Genomic DNA, 23,181 nt, shown 5'->3' with positions numbered 1-23,181 from the left:
CACTTCTTCAAGCCCAGTTCACTTTCAGTTATTTACACATTTCTAGCATGTAGCCCTGGGCTTGGAATTTATCTTTGATCAGATCTTTGATGATTTAAAAACATCAATCTAGATTTGGGATTTTTAAACTTACAAGTGTCTACAGGCTATGAACTTTTCCCGCTCCTTTTGTAAACTCCCACATATACAGACTGTATAATTACAACCCCAGTTCCTCTGAGCTCCAAAGAACAGACAGGTTATTACACCTTCAGACAGATGGAGAGAGGAAGGACTAATGGAACTGCATGGGCTTGTGAACTATATGCGTCCATGATGTCCAGCTGACAAAATATCATTCATTTCTACTTGCCAATAGCAGTGTACATGTCTGTATCTAACCCTTTGGTGACTTCCCAGAAAAAACCCTAATACTTGGAATCAGATTTTGGATGTTCATGGGAAAAGCTGCTGTGCTATGTTACCTACCACACAAACTCCCAGATGCCTCATTGGTAGCTCTGTAGTTCAAAAAGGTGCATGGAAACCACAGGTTTTTTGCAAATGCCGAGATCAAAACTGTTTTGGCAAATGAAGGACAAAAGAAATCTCATGCTTCTGCCTTGTGATGGTTCCCTCTCTGTCATTCTTTATTTCAAGATAGATGTCTCCTCTGCTATTTATTATCAAGGAGTTCAAGCAGTCTTGGAAAATATTTGATAAGGCTTGTTTGGTACTTAAGCAAGGGCAAAGGTGCTTTCAAGGTCTAGATTCTATCAGCCTTGTGCTATTAGCATTAATAAAGAAACAGGTGAGTAAATATTATGGTTTAAATGAAACTCGTTCAAAGTTTCAAACTAGGAAAGGAACATGGAATGAATTTGTAGAGGAGGAAAAACAAAACCTGAAAGAGATTGTCTGTCATAAATGGCATGAATTTCACTCATATTTATGTGAGAAGTAATGTAAGATACTTACTGCCTTCTTGGGCATTTGAAAGAGGGTGCAAGATAATGGTTAACAAGACACAGTTCTTAATGGACAGATGATCTAACTTCAGCTCCTTTGGGGGAACAAGAGAGAAGAAGCCTAAAATTCACACAAATCACCTCTCAAGACTTCATGCACCTGAAAGAGGCTGTCCATTCCAGGATGATCTCTGTACTACACAATTGGGTGTACACACTCCCCTTCTCAGAAGGCTGAACCCTTCAAATACAGCTCTGCTCTCAGGGCAGACTGGCACAGGATATGCTGCAGGGGCGTGCCACTGGAACATCCAACCACTCCAAATCGCACTCGGCTGTGAAACACAGCTCAGCCAGGAATTTTCACGTATGTGGTGAGTGCTGCTGACAATCAGAGAACTGAAACTGAAGAAGAGCTAACAAGCAGACTTCTCCCTAAAAATCCCATATTTAGCACTGTAGTGTACAATTATTAACAAACAAGAAAGCTACTGGACAGTAAAATATGAAAATCAACAGAGGGAGCTTGACAATTCCTCTGTTGGCAGAAGAGAGTATGCCAAAATAAAACTGAAGTCATGAGAACTTGTTTTATTGACAAAAATTTCTGCAAGAGTACCAGGACAGCATCTGAAAAGTCTTAAAGTTACTGCAAGGGTGCCATCCTACAGAACCATAAAGTTGTATCCACACCAGTGAAATAGACAGGTCTTGGAGTGTCCTTAGGCATCAGATCCAGCCGGAATGGAATAACTCACATCCAAGTTATTAACCTCCCCTTTAAAAAAAAAGGATGCTTACATTCAAACTCCTAAGTAGGAATATCTTAATTAACACCTTTATTCTTGCCCAGAATTATTAGGGAGACAATAAGCTGGCCCAAATCAAAACCACAGTGGGGACCATTAATGAGCTCAAGTGCCAGTGGATAGTATCTGGCACTGCACTGTTTGCTAGCGGAAGGCCAAACTGTGTAGGACAATTTGGCAAAGGCCAATTTGTGTGGGACAACTTGGTCAAGGGAATAATTAATACCTTTCCACCAGGACAATGGGTTTGCTAGACTTTGAAAAGCAAGTGAAGATAAGCTTTGCATGCCTGAAAAACACATAGAGAAATGGGAGGACAAACTGCTGTATCGAGTGATCCCAAGCATTCAACTTCTGGCAGTAGCACAGAGGACATGATGTCAGCTGTCATTAGAACTAGTGGATTTAATTTAGATCTTGTTCAGCACATTGCTGAAGATACTGAAATGAATTTACTTAAATAAAAAAAATCCAATTATTAAACTGTCTTTGTACTTGAATGCTTCTGTACTTAGTTTTGTACAGCGCTTTCAAGTTCTGAGACAAAAAGAAATACAAGTTCTATCTTTATGAATCTCTTGGATGCATCTGTGAGAGCTATTTTATATGAAAGATTTACCAGCATAAAGTGAAATTAGGTCCCTGGTAGAGATAAATTTCAGATCATTTTTCCTTGTAACCTAGCCTAATATGAACTCTGATGTTGGAAAGCATTAATGAAAAAGATTCCAAATTATTAAATTCATTAATGTTAGCACTGTCTTCATTGATACTCTTGAAAATTACTGTTTTGAAAAGCAAAATGACTTTTCAGCTGAATTAAGTCTCAAAATCTGTATCATTAATACTAGCTTCTAATGCCAAATATGAAACAGACTGAAACATTAATTCTGCTGTACAGCTTCACAGATCAAACCCTTTCAGATCAAAACTAAATTGCTAAGTTAGAAAACTCACATAAAAATAACCCCCAAAATACAATTAGATAAAAATTAGGTTTAAAATTTTCTTTTGGTAAACTGTCATTAGGAGATATCTTAAAAATTTTTTTGATAGTAGTATTTATTCACATTAAAACAAACACACAATGGTCCTATATGTTATTTAAACAGAGAAACACCACAGGAAGAGAGAAAAGAGTTCATATCTAACATCCTGAAGGCTTCCCAAGTTACTCTGGGCTTGGAAGGCCTTCAGAGTTCTCCCTTTGAGGTTTACAAAGATGGCTGGCAATACCTTCAGTTCCAAGTATCCTGAAAGAATGCTTTGGCCTCCCACCTCAGCAGTTAAAACTGGTTTTACAAAAGTATGTATCAAAAAAACCCTATTACAAACAAGAACATTGCACAACAAGAAATAAACGACCTAAACAATAAAAAAACCCAACCCCAAATGTCCTTAAGTCTTTACATGGACTTCTAAGCCACAGAAAGGAGAAGGAAGATGGAAAGAGGGACAAAACCCCCTTCCTATTGCGCAGCATATTTTAGGTGATTTTTAGAGGCTTTTCTGACTTCTGTAGCTTTAGAACTTATTCAAAGAGATGTGGGGCTAAGAAAATTAGCACTGATTTTATTAAAGCCTTTTGTAATTCCCAGGTTCTGCTCCCCTCTGTGCCAGCCACACAAACTATGCACCAGCACAGTATGGCAGCTATCAAGGCTGATCTGCTGTTCACTTTTAACTTTAGAGTTGTGTATGAAAATTCGCATTATTGAAACCAATTTTTTTAATAGTAGGATTTTTACATTAATTATATCAATTTTTAATTTCTTATATAATACAACTTAAAATATTTGAAATCTGTTCTGAAACACAGAACATTCACAAACCAGACTAGAAACAGAAAGTCACCTGCAGCATTTATACACATGTACACAGACATCTTCAAGCAAGTCCATAATAAAATGTCTTCAAGCCTGGGAGTCCACTAGCCAAAAGAAAGGCCACCTTTTTAGAAAGACAAAGGATGTCATAGCCTCCAAGTTACCTCTATCATGTAGGCAATTCTTTTTTATGAAACGCTAGTGTAGATATTTAGATAAGTCCATCCTTGTGAATTACAGACATACAGTAAATTGGTGATGCAAAAGGGAAAAAGCTTGAAGTGACTCTTTTTCCATAATTATTAAAACTTTTAAGCCTCTAAAAAAGGCATTCTGCTATCTAAGAAGACCTCCCACAACTTGACAGAGTTCATTTATTACCTGATGGTACTTCTTCAGTATGTTGTGCATTTCTGCTACATCTTCACTTGTTATAGTTTTGATGATATATCTTTTGTCGTAAGATGTATGAAAGCGGGCACCACTGCGTGCTTGGGAATCATTGGCAAGGGGTGCACTTCTTGTCAATGAATTCTGTCAATTGATCAAAAAGCATCAAGTCAGACAAAAGTATGTAACTTATTTAGAGCACATATAAACAATTTACATTTATTGAAAAATATTTTTCAATATATCAGCACCAAGCTGAATTCTGAAAAGCACATATTCACAGACTACATTATCATGAGAAAACTCTTCAAAAATATTGAGAAGAAAAGCATGTTTGAGGAGGAAGGTATTGCTCATCAATGGTTCAAAACACATCCTCAATGTTGAATGAGAATTTACTGGACATTGGTACACATACATTATTAGCTTTGGGGAAGAAAACACAGAGTAGTTAAAAATCCAGAAGGAACACTGCATTACATCACAATAACTATAAAGAGATAATTCATCCACAGTTATAGTTTCACTTAAACATTAGCAGGATTTGCTCTTGAGACAGTGTAATCTGGTACATAACCAAGATCACAGTTATATTTCTGAGTTCTAGTACCAGAACTACTCCAGTGATTTCATAGCTAGAGTTAAGCAAATAATATTGTACAATACCTCCTTTCGTAGAATAAGCCTACCTCCATACTGTCTCAAGAGGAGAAAATTAGTTAATGATTGTATAGCATTTAGAAGAGAGATTAAGGACTATTTTTAGAGTGAAGTTTAAAATTACTGGTGCTTCAACAGAAGCAAGAGAAGCCTTCAGCTCTTTTCAGAGATTAAGTAGTATTAGGTTACATTTCTTTGCACTTATAAAAACAAAACCAAGAAAAAAACAGACGAAGTATAACAACTTTTTTGCCTGGAAACATCCTTCTTTACCAGTAAGAACTTATGCCAATTGTTATATACTGGAATTGCACTAAACAACAACAAAAAAAGCAGTAATAGCAGCAACACAGCCACAAGAAAACAATGATGTTTTGGACCCCTTGTGTATTTCCATAAGTACCAACATACTCTGAAAAGGTTAAACAAGTTAATGATAGACTACCGGAACACTTCTGTGTTTATGAAACAGCAGCAATCATCTGGTATATCCCTACTCCTAGCAGATAACCCCAGCACCTGCTATCCTCCCTCATTGTACCATGCTGCACAAACAGCTCTTGTTAAATTGAGATATCTCTCCCCTCTTTCCACATTCACATAGCATAATGCTCTTCCTGCTAGGTGAAAAGCCATTTTACTTTCAAAGATAATTTAAATAAAATTGTAAATATAAATACAAACATTGTAGATTCTTAAACAGCGAAAGTTCAGCTCCAACAGTTACAGAATGAATGTTTGTGTGGTGTGGTAAGGCACCATGAACTAAGTCACAAAACAGATTTGCAGTAGAAGAACGATGATGCTCTGAGAGAGTAATTACCAATACACTTCACCTACCACATTCAGATACCAAACCTACACAACCTTATTTTTGCAGGACCTATGTTTTATTTGGAGGTTTTAACCATTGGTAAATCTGTTTACATGCCCTATGGACTTCAGCAGGAGTTGGACATGCAGATTCAACCCCTGCGGCAGATCAGTAATTACTAAGAAGTAATAACCTCAACCAAGAAATTAGGGTAACTATAGCCCCCAGTTTAAGAAGACACTTGAACACATACAATTATGTCTCTGTATTTTGGAGATCCATTGATTTCAATAGGCCTTCAGGCATTGTTTAATTTATCCCAACTGTGGGGTGCTTTCTGAAATCAATTTAACATGAAATAAAACCATTTTCCCACAAGGTTACTTAGTTCAACAGAAATACTCAGGAGTAGCAGGAATAACAGTAAATCACCTAAAAGCGCACAGCTCTACAAGGGCTTATTAGAATGAAAACCTTAATTATGACATGTAGGAGAAATAAATCTTTTGCACTTCTTTCTATATATTTCTAGGCTTGCACAATGAACCAGAATAATTACTGATGTCTATGATAAAAAGTGACATCTTTCTCTATTATCCTCTCTACTGAGTAATGAATGAAAGGATGTGGGTGCTTCTTTAAGGTTTATAAATCAACATTTTTTCTAGACTAATCAGAAGAGAGCTTTAGGGATACCACTGCAGACACTGCAGTTCCTTCTCTACACTGGTTTTTGGACAGTCAATTTTAACAAATATAAGTCCTGATACACCATCACCTCATACAGTATTGAAGATAGTAGAGAATTCAAGTATTACAGCAGTTTTCTCTGTCTCTTTTCAGATTTTAACTGTTGAAATTGATTTCCCACCACTCCATCACTGTAAAGTTTTAATGTGCTGAGGTCTATTTAAGGAAACAAGTATTATAAACGGATTACATTTTCTTAATGCTACACTTGATGCTAGTACTCCATTAATTTTCAATTGAATTGTGGAGGTAGTGGTAGAAACCCTTTGTGCTCTACAGTCAGAAATTGGTTTTGTTTCCAGGTCTATATTTACAAGTTCAGATGAAGAGCTGATAATAGAAGATAAAATCAAAAAATAAGTACAAATTCAGTTGCCTTCATCACAAATTGAAAATATGATGTAATGTAATAATTATTTTTAATTTTAAAAATAAGTGAATGCACAGGTAACCATTAGTGTATGTAATGAATTAAACTACTGATAAGTTATTCAGCTATAATTCAGCAATAATAAAGGCTACTGAGTAATTACTTCTTATTCTTCCCAGCAGAAAAGGGTACATTATTCTGAGGTTAACTATTGCAATAAAGCAGTAACCACAGTATTCTGAATTTATTTTTCCCACAGAACTCTGGTCTTCAGACTGTAATCCATATAATAGAAACCTTGAAAGCAATTAACCTGGCAGGAGACTTAAGTTGTTTAGCTATAAGAAGCTGCAAAAGAGGGTATTGGCTAGTTGGCTACTGAACATCTGAAGCAGGAGAAGAAAAATGTGAAGTACATAAACTCAAAGTTTCATGTACTCTTAAGGTGTATTTTAATATCCTTCATGGAAAGATTTTCCTATTTGAGTGAAATACAAGTCTGGGTTGTACTTGGTATAAAAGAGATGCTAGTTGACTGGACACTAGAAAATGTGATGCCCATCTATAAAATGGCATCCAGAAGGAAGATCCAGGGTCTGTCAGACCCAGAAAGAAGATCCAGGATCTGTCAGGCCTGTCAGTCTGCCCTTGGTGCCAAGGAAGGTCATGGAGCAGATCCTCTTGAGTGCCATCACACATCATGTACAGGTCCTGCTTGACTGACCTGATCTCCTTTTGTGACAAAGTGACCCATTTAGTGGATGGGTGAAAGGCTGTGGATGTGCCTACCTGGACCCCAGGAAAGCCTCTGGCACCGTTTCCCACAGCATCTCCTGCAGGAACTGGCTGCTCATGGCTGGACCGGGTGCTCTGTTGGATGTGTAGGAAACTGTTGGCACGGCCGGGCCCAGAGGGTGTTGGTGAATGGAATCACATCCAGCAGAGCTCCCCAGGGCTCAGCTCTGTCACCAGCTCTGTTTAATCTTTCTCAATGATCCACGTGAGGGGATCCAGGGCACCCTCAGTCAGTCTGCAGACACATGGGGCTGGGTGGGAGCGTTGAGCTGCTGAAGGCTCTGCAGGGGGATCTGGACAGGTTGCACGGATGGGGAGAGGCCAGAGCTCTGAGCTTCAGCAAGGCCAAGTGCCTGGGCCTGCTCCTGCCCCTGGGTCACAACAGCCCCTGCAGCTACAGGCTGGGGCAGAGTGGCACCAAAGATGCCTGGAGGAAAAGGTCCCGAGGGTGCTGGTCAACAGCAGCTGAACATGAGCCAGAGAGTGCCCGGGTGGCCCAGAGACCAATGGCATCCTGGCCTGGATCAGCAACAGTGTGGCAGCAGCACCAGGGCGGTGACCATAACCCTCTACAATGGACTGGTGAGGCCACACCTTAAATCCTGGGTTCACTTCTGGGCCCCTCACTACAAGAAGGACATTGAGGTGCTGGAGAGAGTTCAGAGAAGGGCAATGGAGCTGGGGAAGGGTCTGGAGCACAAGTCTGATGAGGAGGAGCTGAGGAAGCTGGGGATGCTTAGCCTGGAGAAAAGAAGGCTCAAGGGCAACCTTATCACTCTCTACAACTGCCTGAAAGAAGGTTGCAGCCAGGTGGGAGACAGCCTCTTCTCCCAGGTAGTACTCCCAGGTAGTAAGCAAAAGGACAAGAGGAAATGGCCTGAGGTTGCCTTCATCTAAACAGATCCCAGTTTTTCCAGCAGTAGCTTTTTCTTCCCCTAATTAAAATTCATTCTGCCTGATTGCTAACTATAATGAAAATCAATTTGCAAATACAACTATCATACCAAAAATGTTGCTAACAAGAAAATATATTATATCTCTGGATAATTATTTAACTGCAATTTTTCTTAATGTTTTAATGGGTTACAAATAGTGATGGATTTATTTTTAGTAGATGGTTATTTTATTAGTAGTTATTCTATATCAAGATTAATTAAGAATGCACATAGCTATCATTTTACCACATGCATATTAATTTGTCAGAATAAACCAACCAACTCTATGCTAAGCAGCATCTTTCCATACATGCACAGATAACACAAGTGCCCTCTCTACAATACTTTTACTCTACTAATAAATTAAGAGCAAATATTTAAACATTAAACATGTTTAAATAAAAAACAATCTCTACTTAAACCTTCAATTAAAGTCTTTGAGACTTTATTTTTACTAACTCTCCACTCTTGCAATAGCTCTCTCAATACAACGCACTTTTCAGATACCCAATGTAGTCACTTTGAACTGTAAAAGCACGTGGAACATAGAAGACATTTAATATTACTATTTTCTGTATTTTCTTTTGATACTTGCCCAAGTTTGTTAAATAAGTGTGGTTTAAAAAGCAAAAAAATAAATCTAATAATATCATATTGTGCAGATTACGAGTAATTGCCACTTTCTTGTGTTGATAAATACATAGTTGAGTTTTGTCAGTAGATTTTATTTGCAATGGTTAATTTTCTGTGAATAGAGAAAAATTCAAATTCCTTCTAAAATAAACCTTCCAGGTACCTTGCAAAATACCCTGACTCTCAACTATACTAGTTATACTTGTTTATAGATAGAAATCAGTCTTCAGTAAAACACATCTACTGTTGCCTGGTGATGATAACAAATCTTTAAGTAGAGAGATAACAAGAATTGGCTTCACTGGCAAATCATCATTATCAAGCAAGATCAAGAAACAGCTTCACTGAAACGATCAAACTAGGAGATTTTAGGGTCTTCAAAGAGGAAACTATATGGCTTTTTAAATCCACTACGATTTTTCCCTTTTGATGTAGGTGAAACTAGCTTACCTGTTGGACTCAGACTGTTCAGCCATCTCACTGAGCCAAATACTAACATTAACACTACAAACATTAACACAATACAAACACTAACTAATATTAACTAAGTTAATAGTACATGTCTTGGAATTGAAGACATTCTTCATTAGAAAATGTTTATTTTGTAAGTTAAGACACTAAATGGCCAAGAAGGTCCTGCACTTAAGCCACTTTGAAGCACAGACATTAGAAGACCTGTAACTAGTAAGCAATATCAGAAACACCACATGTGGTATCAGATTTCACTTTTAAGTTAGACTTTAGATATATCCCGATAAGTTAACAAGTTTAACTTATTCTGGGGTTATCTTGTGCAAGTTTTTAAGTCAAGTTTTTAAGAACTTTAATCTTAAGGTAGACAATAAGAAAGTTATGCAGTCATGCTCATTAGACAGACTAAAAATACAGATTTATTTGAGCTGTACTGCCCTGTTGTTCAGACAGCTATTGGTCACATTGTATAGAATCTTCTCTTACTGTTGAATGCAGTTTTGAGATATAAATGGTAGCTTCTAGGATCTAGACAGCTTTTGCCAGAACACACAGATAAATTTCAGTGATGACTTGTACGAAAAGTAAGAAAGATAAGTTGCACTGTAGACATCTGTGCACAAATTCCTTGGAAGCAATGCTGATTGAACCTGTCTAAAGAGAGCAGTTGTAGGCCTTTTCCTCTGCTTGAATCCAGCAGGAAACTCAGTTAAGAAAGACTCACTGGGGTCCTTGGCAGAAATATCTCCGCCTTAAGTGAGGCACCTCTAGTGGACTAGGGAGGAAATAAATGATTAAACCTAAGTATCTCCCTAAACAGGGTTTAGGGAGGGGGTAAGGAGAGACACAGAGAGAGAGAGAGAGATCATGGCAAATACCAGATTGAATTCCCTCTGACTTGCTTCTTAATTAGGGGAAGTCTAAGTAGAATATGAACAGATGGGAAATGAGCCACTCCTCACTTAGCACAGACAGATCTATGAGCCACAAAGCCAGAACAGGGAGGATATCCTTCAGATGGAGACAAAAAATGCCCAACTCGTACCCTCCAAGAGACACAGGTTTGATGCTGTAACAACCCTGTTACCATCACTTACTGCATGACACAGCTCCTCCGTACTGTGCCAGGAGCCAGCAGAGCATGTCTCTAGCTGTACAACGTTGGAGGCATTAGCCCCTTTAAGGTAATAAAAATCAGCTGCTTATACAATAGCATTAGTGAGCTCAAAATTCAAAGAAGTAAGGGTCAGACTGCCCTGTATCCTTCAGATTTTCCCAGCCTTCTCCAACTCTTCCACGGTGTGCCTTGGATCTCTGGCACAATTAAAGCATCTGTCAGCCACACATACCCTGTTCCACTTAACAGTTTCACTTAGCAACTCACTGCAAGTCTCCTGCTCCGAGTGTGCGTGTTCTGCCAATTCCCCATTCACTTCTCATTTGTGAAGTTTTAATCTTGTGCCTGCTGTTTTTTTGGTCTCAGGAGAAAGAAAAGGTTTTGTACTTTTAAAGTGTGAATACTTTCATGAGGTCACCTCAAGACTACACTAAATTACTTGTGTAATTACTTATATAACTGAAGACACATTTAACATGCCAAGCTCACAGATACTAGATGAATTTCTCCATATACTCCCCTCTTTCCCAAGTATTTCCCCTCTGACAAGTCACTGTCTGGAAGCTTAAGTGCCCTTACATAAATAAATATTAAATAAAAAAATCACCCATACTGCACTGACTAGCAGGCAACTAGAAATATTAATTTCATCTTCAGTGCTGAGAAGCCACAAATCACAAAGAATTTGTCTCATACACAGAATTAATTTTTGATAAAATAAAGTAAAAAAAAAAAAAAGCTTTTAAGATAAATGGCCAAAAGCCACACTATTACTAGTACTTAACTTCCCAGAGAATTCTTGAGAAAAAGAAAAAGTTAATCAGCACACCTAAATCATCATTTCACCCAAGAACAGCATATTCTTTAGCAAATTACCTGAAAGGTTGTTTAATTTCACTATGGACCCACTCTCCTCTTTCCCAAACTCTCAGAAATCTGCACAGAGTTTTATTTCCTACAACAAATATGTATCAGGTAAGGAAAAAGGTTTTTTTTCCATAGGTGCTTTTAGGACCCGATCCATAGTTCTTTGACATTCACAGAAGCTTCTTCTGGAGATTTCCACAAAATTTCATAAACTAGAATCCAACAGAACTGCCTCCATCAGAAGCTATTTCATTTCACCCAGCACTTCCTAAATTGAACTCCAATCTCTACTTTTGGATTAGGTAAGTTCCAGAAAGGCAGTCCTGACTTTTTCTATCTTCAAAAGACCAAGATCCACCACAACAGTTTTTCTAGTATTTAGCCATTTGTGTTGCTGGAAAGGTGAGTTTAATTTTGAATTTTAACTACTTCCTTCTTTGGTCATTCATATTTTTTTTTTTTCCTGAAGTACCTTTTTCTGCAAAGATACTCATGTACTACTTACTTCTTAACTCTAATATTGCCAAGTGCAGCAGGTCAGACTCTGTCACTCCCAACCAAATGACATTCTCTATGTCCTTAAATTCCTTTGACACTTTTCTGGTATTTGTTCCTACATCCAAATTTCAACTTCCTTTTTTAAAGACTACTAGCATCAAAACTATATATAGTATTAGCTTCAGGTATAAAACAAAAAGATGCCAAAAAGAAGTTACAACTCTTCCAGAACTTCTTTTTATGCCTTTTAATTTATCCACCCTAGGGTGCAGTTACTCCTAGTCTGAAGTCCCCCTAGTGCAAAATTCTTGTCCTCTTTGACCTCTTGTTCCTTTTAAGAGCTACCACCTCCCTGAACAAAGCCCTCATCTCTGTAGTTCTGCATGCCTTTTTAATCATATAAGTATTCATCTCACCATATCTGGACAGGCTCAGAATGCCAGTTCATCAAAATAGGTTTTGTACAAAATCTTTGACTTTATTCTGCTTCAACATTTGAATGGATTTTGCATCCTTTGCAAAATTTCACTACATTAAATGTCAATTGCTTGTTGACAGTTTAATTTTGACTGTTATTTAATTACCCATTATTTATATAATTTTTGGGTTTTTTAATTATAAAGCTCTGCAATAATCATCATTTTAAAAATCCAAGACACAAAATATCACAGCAAATAGTTTGTAAGAAGCATCCTTAGAAGCCAGCTAAAACACTATCTAATGCTTTATCCTTTGGAAGTCAATTGTTACCTTACACATTGGTCAATAAAATTAGCAAAGTACTGTAATTAAATAACAATAATTATATGACTTATGTTAGTTATACCAATAGTAGATATCAACAATTTAAGCTTGTTCCAAACTATTTTATTTAATTGAAACTATTTTTGTGAAGAAAACACATGGAGCAAAGCCACTGAAGTACAGGAAGAATTTGTCCCCCATCTCACATCATAACTGCAAGCTATATTTATAACTGGCAAAGCATTGCTCCCCTCTTCAAAGACAAACTGCTAGTGAGGCTCTTCTTCTCTGCCCACTTTGCTTAAAATGTTCACAGCATGAATTTTTATCTCCACAGTGGGAAGCCAAGGATTAGCCCCAGTCTCCAAGAGGGTGGAGAGATTTAAAGGTCAATTTAATTAGCTCATTCTAATCTCTTGCACGCCTAATGTAAATGTCATTGTTTTCTAACTGCTACTTTAGCAGACAAGATTGTATTTTAGAAACTTTGAACACATGAACTATGTGTTGGATGTAATACAAATACTCTGTGTAACTAATTTAAAAAGGGATCCTAATAAAAATTGCCACTGAGTCAGACCTTTTCCTAAGAAAGAGAAAAAGGGCAATAGGAAAATTCTGGTGGTAAAGCATGGAGAGCTTCAGAAGAACAGTAATCTTTCAAAGTGACTGGCTTAACAGCTTCTCATTGATTTAAATCTTCCCTATTTCATGACGTCTGGACAAAGGCAAACAACGGTTTCTGGCACTGTGATCTCATCCAAAAGCTGTGGAAAACTAAAATGAGCTTTACAAGCTCAACGTACCCTAAAGACAAATCAGATCACATCCCAGACTATGTAAGAGTGCCTCTGGGCAAGCTTTGCATGAACAAATAGGCAAAAGCAAGTGCACAGATGATGCTCTGCGATGACTGAAATCACAGGTCAGTGGAAAAGCCTGACAGTGGCCCATGGCTGTTGGAGGATGATGCACACACGGTCTGGCTGTTCATCTGCAGCAGAAGTCACAGTGCTGCTCTCTGGCCCTTGCACAGCTTCCCAACAAGACAAACCTGAAGCTTCCTCCAACGTTTTTTTTCAGACTTCAGGAATCATGGATAAGGAAATTAGATCAGGATTACTGATTAAGAAGGACATCAGAGAGACAATGTCATACAACTGACAAAGATGCTCCAAGGTTATTTGCTGTAATTTGAAACAAGTAGCCCAAGCCCTGAGATGATTTTCAGGACAATGTTTTATCAGTGACTTGTAGAGGAAAGAAAGGCAAAGCACTGGATTTTTTTATAAAAGCAGAAGCACCAAACCCAGAGATATCTGGGTGGTTATACAGGGACAGGTAGGGATGACTTTTGGGTCTATTTTGCATGGTGACAATGTTCTTGCCATTAAGCAGGTGCTAATCTGGAAACCTTGTTGCAGAAGCAGGCACCAATGATCTTTGACACTGGAAGGTCTATAAGGAGTCTGACATGGAGAAAAGCATACCTGACCTACCAGTAACATGCTACAAGCACATTCAGGGGGTATAACCTCCCCTGCCTTTGCCAGATATATGGACAATTCTGCATGATAATTTGTCAGCTCATAAGCATGGCTCTCAAAAGGCCTATGGTGAATGCCATGGGACCACCAAAAGATGAAAACAGGCCACCACTGGTCCTGTGCTACACCCATCAGAAATATGGGTCCTTCTGTGATCTTGTTAAGATGTGTATGCACACACTCCAAACACCTATAAACATTTGTAAAGAAATTGTATTCAGGGAGTGATTACAATGGAGAAAGATGTGAAAAACTGTTGTGGTGTGGATTTAGTCAGTTGGTTCTATCAATGTTAGTTAGCCTTATGCTCCCCCATTCGTCCCCTCACAGTTGGTTGGATCCAAGTTGTTTACCCCAAAAGTTCCTGCCACTTGGCTGCCCACTTATATGTCAGTCTTCTCACCTCTCCCTGTTTTCTCCTTACTTGGTTCCATCAATCTGAGTTTGTTCATACCCTTTTGAGGCTGTCAGTCCTATGACCACCCCCAGTTTCTTCCAGAAAGATCTGTATCAATCACTCCAGATTAGCTTTTCTATTTGTCCCCTGACCTTGTACCTACCCCTGCTACATTATCACAGGTTGTTGTGTCCCTCTCTGTGGTTTATCCCCATTGGGCAAGACAGGTTTGCACCCCTGTCCGCCCACCCCCTATTTAAGCTGCTGTAATCATTGATTTCTTTGGCATTTGTCACTGCACCCACCCAGAGGGCACCTTTCTTGCCCCACCTGGGGAAATAAAGGACTCTTTGGGCTGGCACACAAGTGTCCTCTCTCATCCCTTCACCTCCTCTCAGCGTGCAGAGTTGCCCAAGCTGTGCCCACGAGCAGCTCTCAGCACCATCGGGGGCAGACGATTCTCCCTGAGGTGCCGCTCACGGGGCGGCCGCGCGGCCTCAGCGGCTGTGCCAGCCGGGCCCTGCCACCTGCCCGGGGATGGGCAGGTAACAGCTACAAAAAACTTTGACAGAGGAACACAAACAACTTATTTTTTGCATTGAGCTATCCTTCCAGGAGAAAGGTTATGGGTTCCTTGACTTCATTGAATAAAAGTTTATTAATAAAACATGAGGTCTTTCCTAAATCAAGCTGTCCTATTGAGACCATAGATCTGGATTTCGAGCTGTCAGCTTAAGGCATGCACTTGCTTTGGAAAGAGCTAGGATTTTTTTTTTTTGGAAGCCTTTTCCCTTTAGCCCTGCAAAGCTTGGCTTAATGCCTTCCTTTCAATATCTGTAAGAACTCTGGAGTACCTATCAGTTTGTTCTTTTGATGTTGCCAGCACATGCTAAATTACTATTTTCCATTTTGAATGCCCAGTTGTTAATAATACTCCGTTTAGGCAAGCAACAGCCAAATGCAAGGCAAATTAAATGTTTTCTAGGGAAAACTGAGAGAAACCACAAGTTAGAATTTCTGTTGCCATATGTACTAAGATTAACTCTCACCATCACTAAATTATTATTTGGGCTTAAACTTAAGGCACTAAATCTTAAGAGGATTAGATTTGGACTGAAAACTTCACTTTTTATGTGCTGGAAAGACTACAAACAGCACAGGTTGTTACTACAGCTGGTTCAACACTTTACTAAAACCATTGTCTATACTCACGTCAAACAAGATGTCAGCAGTTCTGAATTGTCTTGGTGTCAATGTCCACTTGGAATCTACAACCTGTACACTCTGCTATAGGAATCTCATCTAACAGACGAGCCCAGGAACTTTTCAAGCACTGACAGACTTATCATGTTCAATAAAATGACTAGCACTGGTATTTTCTTTACAAGACAGTTCTTGTTTTGATGATTTTTAATGAATTAATTGAAGAGATTGTTTTAGGAATAAGCTCCAACTCCTAACATAGCTGTTGCTGACTTTGCTGTCTGTAGTTTGATACTGAAGGCAGCTTACTCTTTCCCAAACCAAGGGCCAAAAAATAAATATATAAATTTTAGTGCAGAAGCATCAGCTGAGAGCACTGATTAGTACTTGTTGTCTGAAGAAACATCATCTTGGATTATAAAGTACTTTTTTTCTTAAGATGATGTCTTAGGGCTGCATAAGTCATGTAAAATGAACAACAGTATTTAGAGATTGGTAAGAATTTTGGTGAGCTGAAGTTTAGATACCTTCAAAGAAAATTATATTGAAGGCTGACATCTAAAAAACAAGCCTAGAATTTGCATTGTTTTCCTGATGCCTTGTTATGAGTCTAGACTGCAAATCCTTCTGCATAGAAAGCTCTGTGAGACATTGAAGTCTCCTTAACAGCTTTATCAGAAGTCAAAGATACAAGTTCATATGGTTTGTAATTAGGGAAATTGTTTAAAAGCAGGAATTCTCATTTAGATTTCAAGCTTTTATATGGAAAAGTGCTTAGAAAAACATCAAGTATAGGTAAATTAAAAAGAACTTACAGAACCATCTGCTAAAAGTTCTTTATGAATTCTTCGTCCTGTACAGAAAACCTCTACAAACTGTTCCTGCAGACATGAAAAGTCAGATCTGAGCCTGTCTCCTACTACACCAAGTATTAGAACTTGAAAGGAAGCCAGTTGTGCTCTCCCTCATCCTCAGTAGAAGGCTCATAAGGTACACTGGGACATTGGTGCCCTCTGGTATGAGCAATTGTACTTTACTGGGCAAGAACCCAGTCTCCCTCTTTTGCTTAGCAGAACCCAGATGTAGGATTCAGCAATAACTTTAAGCAAGAACAGATGTGTTGGAGCACAGTAAAAAAAGTTTCCCTTCCCACAGCAACAGCAGCAGAAGTATTTGTAACAGTAGTAGATCCTCTTTTTCTATAGATTGTTGGGGGTTGTTAGCTGAGTTGCCTGCCTGTTAATCTCTCATAATTTTTCAGTTTACAGAAGCTAACCCTGTAATTCTTCTAACAGAACTCTACTCTTGGATCTTCTAAGATAAAGTATGCTTGAGAAGCAGCCCTGAAGAAAAACAGCTATCCCATTAATTGGGCAGAGGGGGAATGGAGTGGGGGAGTTGGTAGAGGGAGAAGAAATATTTCTGTAGAATAACCTTTACACTGTCTACAATTGAGGGGGAATGCAGAAATTAAAATTAGCTTAGTGAGGGACTTTACAATATCTGTTTTCTAATATTTTTTTTATTTTCTACTAGAAACAGTTAATGCTCTCAAGTAGTCTCCTATGAATATTAGAATAATTTTTTCAATTAAACAAGAAAATACTAACAAAAATACATAATTTACCCTATCAAGGCAAAATCTGTCATTACTTAATGCTCTGTCTTTTGGAATTATTTTGACACTTTACAAAGTATTCTTCAATCAGCAATCCATACATACTTGTAACATCCAACAAAGCAAAACAATAGTCTCTTTCCCTTTAATAATTTATAGTCTTTGTAAGTGGTTAAAATGGTTTTAAAGTTTTTCCATAATTCAAATGCAATTTTGATTCATACTGACTGATCCTCAGTCATGTTCCTCCTTTTAAGAAAAACAGCCAGATCAGTTTTTAATGTAATGCAGTAACTGTTTTAGAATTTTTTAATACAAGAACAAAGTTTCTTAACCTAGATTAAAGATTTAATTTATCATAACAAGTTCATATAGGCAATCTTTGAATGAAACTCAAGGTTTCACTAACTTCATACTGCATTTTCTACACTGCTGTCCATTATAAAGCATGAAGCACAAAAAAGTCCACAGTGTATTAGCAACCGCACGTGTATCTCCACAAAGCTTCAATCTCAGTTCACTACTACATGTTTCTTGGAGATGTCCAGCTAGCTACAAAATATAGACAGATGCAGGACAGATTACCAAACACATCTCTAAAAAGGGAGTTGGTTTGTGTCACGTGAAGGAAGGGAGTTCATTCCAGGAACTCTGCCATTACTAGAAATGGCTTCCTATAAGACATGAACAATATACAATTTAAGGAATTCCTCTGACTCCTAAGTCAAGACTACTTGTAGGAAAAAGTCAAGTACTTTGTGAGATTTAAATCTCTCTTCAGAAACATAAGAAGATCTCTGTAAGACCAGTTCCACATATTCGTTATTTCACATGTGAACTAAGTCTATGTGTTAAGCAGCCCACAAAATTACTACAAAACGAGAAACACAATGTAAAGAATTAAAATTAGTATAGCCCACTACTCAAAGCTTACGCTACCAATTTTTTTCATGAGGTAGGTTTTGTTTTTTTAGTGCTTACTCATAAGGAAAGACTATATGCCCTCTGGAACAACTCATCAAGGATATCAGCAGAACATTCTGAAAACAAAGGCATTTAAAATGAATGTTCTTTGAGACTGTGACTGATGTGTCTGACTAATGAACAAGGTAATTGGTTTATTTATCTAAACTAATCCTTTCTGGCTCAATAATGGGAATGACATTGTTCACAGTTGACTAGGACTCCCTTCCTGAAAATCACTATATAAGAAAGACCATCAGAGAAAGTAACTTGATATTTCTTCCATAAGCTTTCCCTTACTTCTACACTGCAAATAATTTTTCAATTTCAGGTTTGATTCTGAGTATAAGACAATAATTTTAACCAATAATAACGGGAATAACATAGTTAAAGATAACAGTTATCTGAAAAAAGGTATATTTATTAGATTCCCTTTTTAAATCACAGAGACTGTAATATCAAAATGAAAACAGCTTCTACTTTTAATAGGGATAATCCCTATCTTACATGTAAGGAGACAAATTTTATGTTTAGTTCTGTAAAAATTTAATTTTGGAAGTGAATTCAAAATACATTAATACTTTGAGCATTTAATTTATTTTCTTTTTAATCAGATTAGTCCAGTAGAAAAAGAATTCAGAGTGATAAATTGCTTGGGCAGAGGAAAAAAGCAATAATGAAGGCAGACATTGTCTTCCCTTAGGTTAAAATTAATATTAACCATCTTCTGGTTTTTACTAAATATGCTTTAAATACTAAAAAAATGAGATTCTTTTTGTACTACATAATTTTGTTGTATCAAAAACGAGGATGTAGTTACATGTTCTTTTTTTGGATTGTTGATTGGTTACATTATCAAACACATAGCTACAAAGTAGTATTTTTGGTTTTAATCTGAAAATACCAACAGTTTATCCAGTGACAGTTACTTAATGCCATTTTATCATTGTTATCATGAATAAATCCAAACAGTAGTATAACACAGTTACAACAGGAATTTCTCTTGCAGAACAGCAGTGCAGATGGAAACATTTCACAGTGCTGTGGAATGCAGCATTTTTGATTATGCCAAGTTTGCCAGTTATAACTCACTATAGCATCTTAAGTCATCTAACATTTACTGAACTCTACCTTCCACTGTCTAGTAATATCAAAAGCCCATGTTCTAAAGATAGCAAGCATGAATTGACATCACAATTTTAAAAGCAATCACATGTCTTCCTTCTTTGTCAAGAAAAATGAAATCTTCATATAAAGGGATCAAGTCACTTCTCAAGCAATAGGATCCTCCTTGGTCCAACAGCAGAACTGAACCAGGAATGCAATTTGATTGTCTCGGTGCATTTCCTTTTAAACAGTTCTTCATAAATAGGATAACGAAAAATCATGGAACACAATCATGACAGCTGCAAAATAACCAACAATCCTCTTCACTGACTGGCAAAGTGTCTTAGCAAGGTTACAGTGGCTGTATACTGAGATTCATAACCTAATCTCTGTCTACACCCCTGCACATTTCTAATACGTTGGTTGATCCTGAAAAGGGGCAAATTGGTAAAAAGGATTGTTGAAGGACTCAGAGATTTTGGCTGCAACATTCAGCTTGCTCCATTGGCAAGAATGAGTGTTATTGTACAAATGCATTTTGCATCATTGTTTAGCTACTTAAAATAATTTCTTAAAATTTCTCTTAATATATTTTAGTGACATTATAACTCCAGTTCACATCAAAATAAGTTTAAAAAAACAAAAAAGTATGAGGAAGCATTAATGGGTTACACAGCAAGCATTCTTTAGGACAGGACATCTTGCAGCATGACTGCAGAAGGAATTATCCCTGTGACTGAAATGCTGTGTATTGGGAACTGTTAATGGAAAAGGGAATTCTCAGCTAGAACTGGCAAATCAGGTTGAAGCAGAGTTCAGGGATCTTATTTTGCAAAGGCAGAAAGAAACTCTGACTGCATGGAACAACCCTGCCAAATCTAGAGCAATTTCTTGGTTTGCTGTATCTACTTTACACAAGCAATTTGTTTCCAGATCCTCTTAAGAACAGGAAAATGAGACATGATGAAGCAGGATGAAGCTGGCAGGCCATAGGTCACTCTCTTGTAACCAAAAAAAGCATGAGGGAAAAAAAAAAAAAGGCTGTGGTCATTTCAGAAACCACATTTCATAGAGACAGAACTCTGATGCAACTGTTATCTAAGCAACTCAGCTGAATAGAGAATCTCTTGCCAGAAGTGTCCAAACATTATTTTTCCTTATTGCAAGAGGTATTGCCCTACAGCTTCAATAAATGTGGCTTATATCGAGGCACTCTAATGAGAAACACAGAGGACTAAAGATGGCAGAAGGGCAGGAGCCAGAAGGAAGCTGGGGCAGGCCGAAAGGTTAAACAGAAATGTGCGTTTCACCAGTCGAGGCTTTTTCAAAGTGAACTTACCTGAAAGTCTTGATCATCAATTCCAAATCTCTCTCTCAGATTGCGGAAAACCATTGGACAATATTCTTTAAATTTGAAATGACTTGGCATGTTTTCTCTGAAAGAAGATAAAACCAATTCAACTTCATTACTATGCATATATAATAAGCAACTTGAGAATTTTGTTTCAAAGCTGTTCATAGAAGGCTCAGGGTAACAATCCTCTTACAATTTCTCTTCTAATGCCTTCTTTTTTTCACTGAGATTGGGTTATCTTGTTTTTCTTCACAACACTTAATGAATGCTTATTAGCTTACTATAACATCATTATGTTGTAGCTAAGGAACTACAACAATGATGAAATGAACACAAACTGTATTTTGACAATTCTGAAACATGGACTCAAAAAAAGAAAAGAATGCTTTCCCACTGCCCAAAGCTTACTTCAAAGGTGAAATCTTAGACTGGATTATACAAGAATTACTATACCATCTGTGACATCAAAAAGTACTAAGTGACAACTTCAAGAAAATTTGACTCGTTCAATACAGAACTAGTTTTAATATCCTAGTGTTCATTTTAGACTTATACAAGAGAAAAGTTATTTTTACCTTTGTCACAGAGCTGAAGACTCAAAGTAGCAGAATTTTTCTTTTCTACATATATTCTTGAATAAAATTCAGGTTATACACAAACCAATATTAATATGTCTGTACATACTGCTCATGAGACATTTTATTTTTAAGAGACAATAGATATTACATTAAATGACCATAATGCTTTTGAAGCTTTTATATGATGGGTATGATTTTGCATTATGGAAAATAAAAAGCTGAACATTAGTCACATTTGATACAAGTTTTAGATTCTCATTCTGATTCAATACTACAGTTAATAAAGAGCACATTAAGTTATATTTTTATAAATACATAAATAAATGCTTACAAATAAATAATCACACCAAGAAAGGATCACCTTCAGTATCTAATATACTCGTAATAACAAACCATATGGTGGAAAAAGTTCTACCCAGCAGCCTTTGCTGTTGCTTTTTAGAACAGCACAGACGGTTATGTTTATCTCAGGATTAACTTAATCATCAAAACTTCAGTTCCATGCACTGAAAAATAAGAGTTCACAGTACTTCATAAAAATACCACTACCACTATCCACTTCTACACAAAACTGTTACTTGTACTTACTTGTTGAAAAGGTGATTATCCACCTTTATCTTTGAGTAGGCTTTGAAATCATCTGGCATCAACATAACAGGGATTTGAACATGGCTCAGTTCATTGATCTAGAGAAAACAGAACATATTTAGTTGCTGCTGTCTTTGCAAAGATGCTACATAGATGTCTTAATTCTGAAAGTCTACTATTTCCTGTGTATATATCCCAGGAGTGAAAACAGGTAATAGAAGAATGTAAAAGCAGTGTTATTCTTTCCAGATCAAATGCAATCTCAAGAGTGACATTTTGGAAGAGAAGCAAGAGTGACATTTTGGAAGAGAAGAAACAGCATTCCATATTTAGACTTGTTTCAGAAATAAAAAAGTGCTTTAAAGCACACCTGGAGTGTACTTTTTATGGAAGGTCAGTGACAATGCCAGCAAAATACTCTCCTATGCCAACACATTTTTCTTGTTTTGTCAGTCAAGCTAGGCTTTCCAAAGATAATTCAACTTCTTTATTTCCAATGACTATTTACCCCTGCAGCTTATGAAGAACTCTTATATGCCTGTGTCTTGAACTGTTTGTAGAAAACAAAGGGAAATTTTACATGCATGTGAGCACACATTTTCAGTTCAATAAGCAGAAGTTTGTTTCTTACAGTAGTGCAAAACTCAGATGCGTTTTTGTAAGTCACAGTATTCAGCCATTTCTTTGATTGTTCACATTGGACAAACCATTTAAACAGATGCATTTTTGCTTAGAAATAGAGGTGCACATAAGTCCTAAGGTTTTCCTTATTTTCTTACATTTATGTGGACCACATACTCTTTCTAGCTTTAACATTGTCACTATTCTCCAGATTAGGATTTTTCCACTTAATTTACTTGTGACCACATCTTTATTATAAAATGTGGACAACTTTTCCACGCTCTAGTTTGTAGGCATGTTTTTAGTATTGCATGTATAAATCTACCCTTACTTAAGTTTAACTAGAACATGATAAATACAAGACAGAATTGTTAAGCTTGCAATGGACCCTTCCAAACCAGAAATGAGATACCCATTACAACAACAGTCACTAAATACTCATGACATTCTCATGTTTTATCCATGTTTTTACGGCACTCTACATCCTGGTCATGCATCTCAATTTGCTCAGCCAAATCTTTCTGCTCATACAGAGCACATTTTTTTCTCAGCAGTTTTCTACAGGGTTTAGAGGGAAGC

The 23,181-nt window shown here is 37.3% G+C and overlaps 1 protein-coding gene across 2 annotated transcripts in view; it reads right to left on the bottom strand.

Moving 5' to 3' along the window:
- Positions 1-23,181, bottom strand: part of PIP4K2A (phosphatidylinositol-5-phosphate 4-kinase type 2 alpha) — a 108,065-nt gene that overhangs the window by 29,010 nt on the left and 55,874 nt on the right. For both annotated transcript variants that reach the window (XM_030264529.4, XM_030264528.4), the window contains exons 2-4: positions 21,982-22,079; positions 20,801-20,897; positions 3,964-4,116 (exon numbers count right to left, since the gene is read on the bottom strand). In XM_030264529.4, the coding sequence (XP_030120389.3) occupies positions 3,964-4,116; positions 20,801-20,897; positions 21,982-22,079 (348 nt within the window). The remainder of the gene's footprint in view (positions 1-3,963; positions 4,117-20,800; positions 20,898-21,981; positions 22,080-23,181) is intronic.

Source organism: Taeniopygia guttata, chromosome 2 (genome assembly GCF_048771995.1).
Source record: "Taeniopygia guttata chromosome 2, bTaeGut7.mat, whole genome shotgun sequence".
Lineage (NCBI taxonomy): Eukaryota > Metazoa > Chordata > Aves > Passeriformes > Estrildidae > Taeniopygia > Taeniopygia guttata.
The sequence above is the reverse complement of the archived record's forward strand: the minus strand, read 5'-3'. Positions and strand labels throughout refer to the sequence as shown.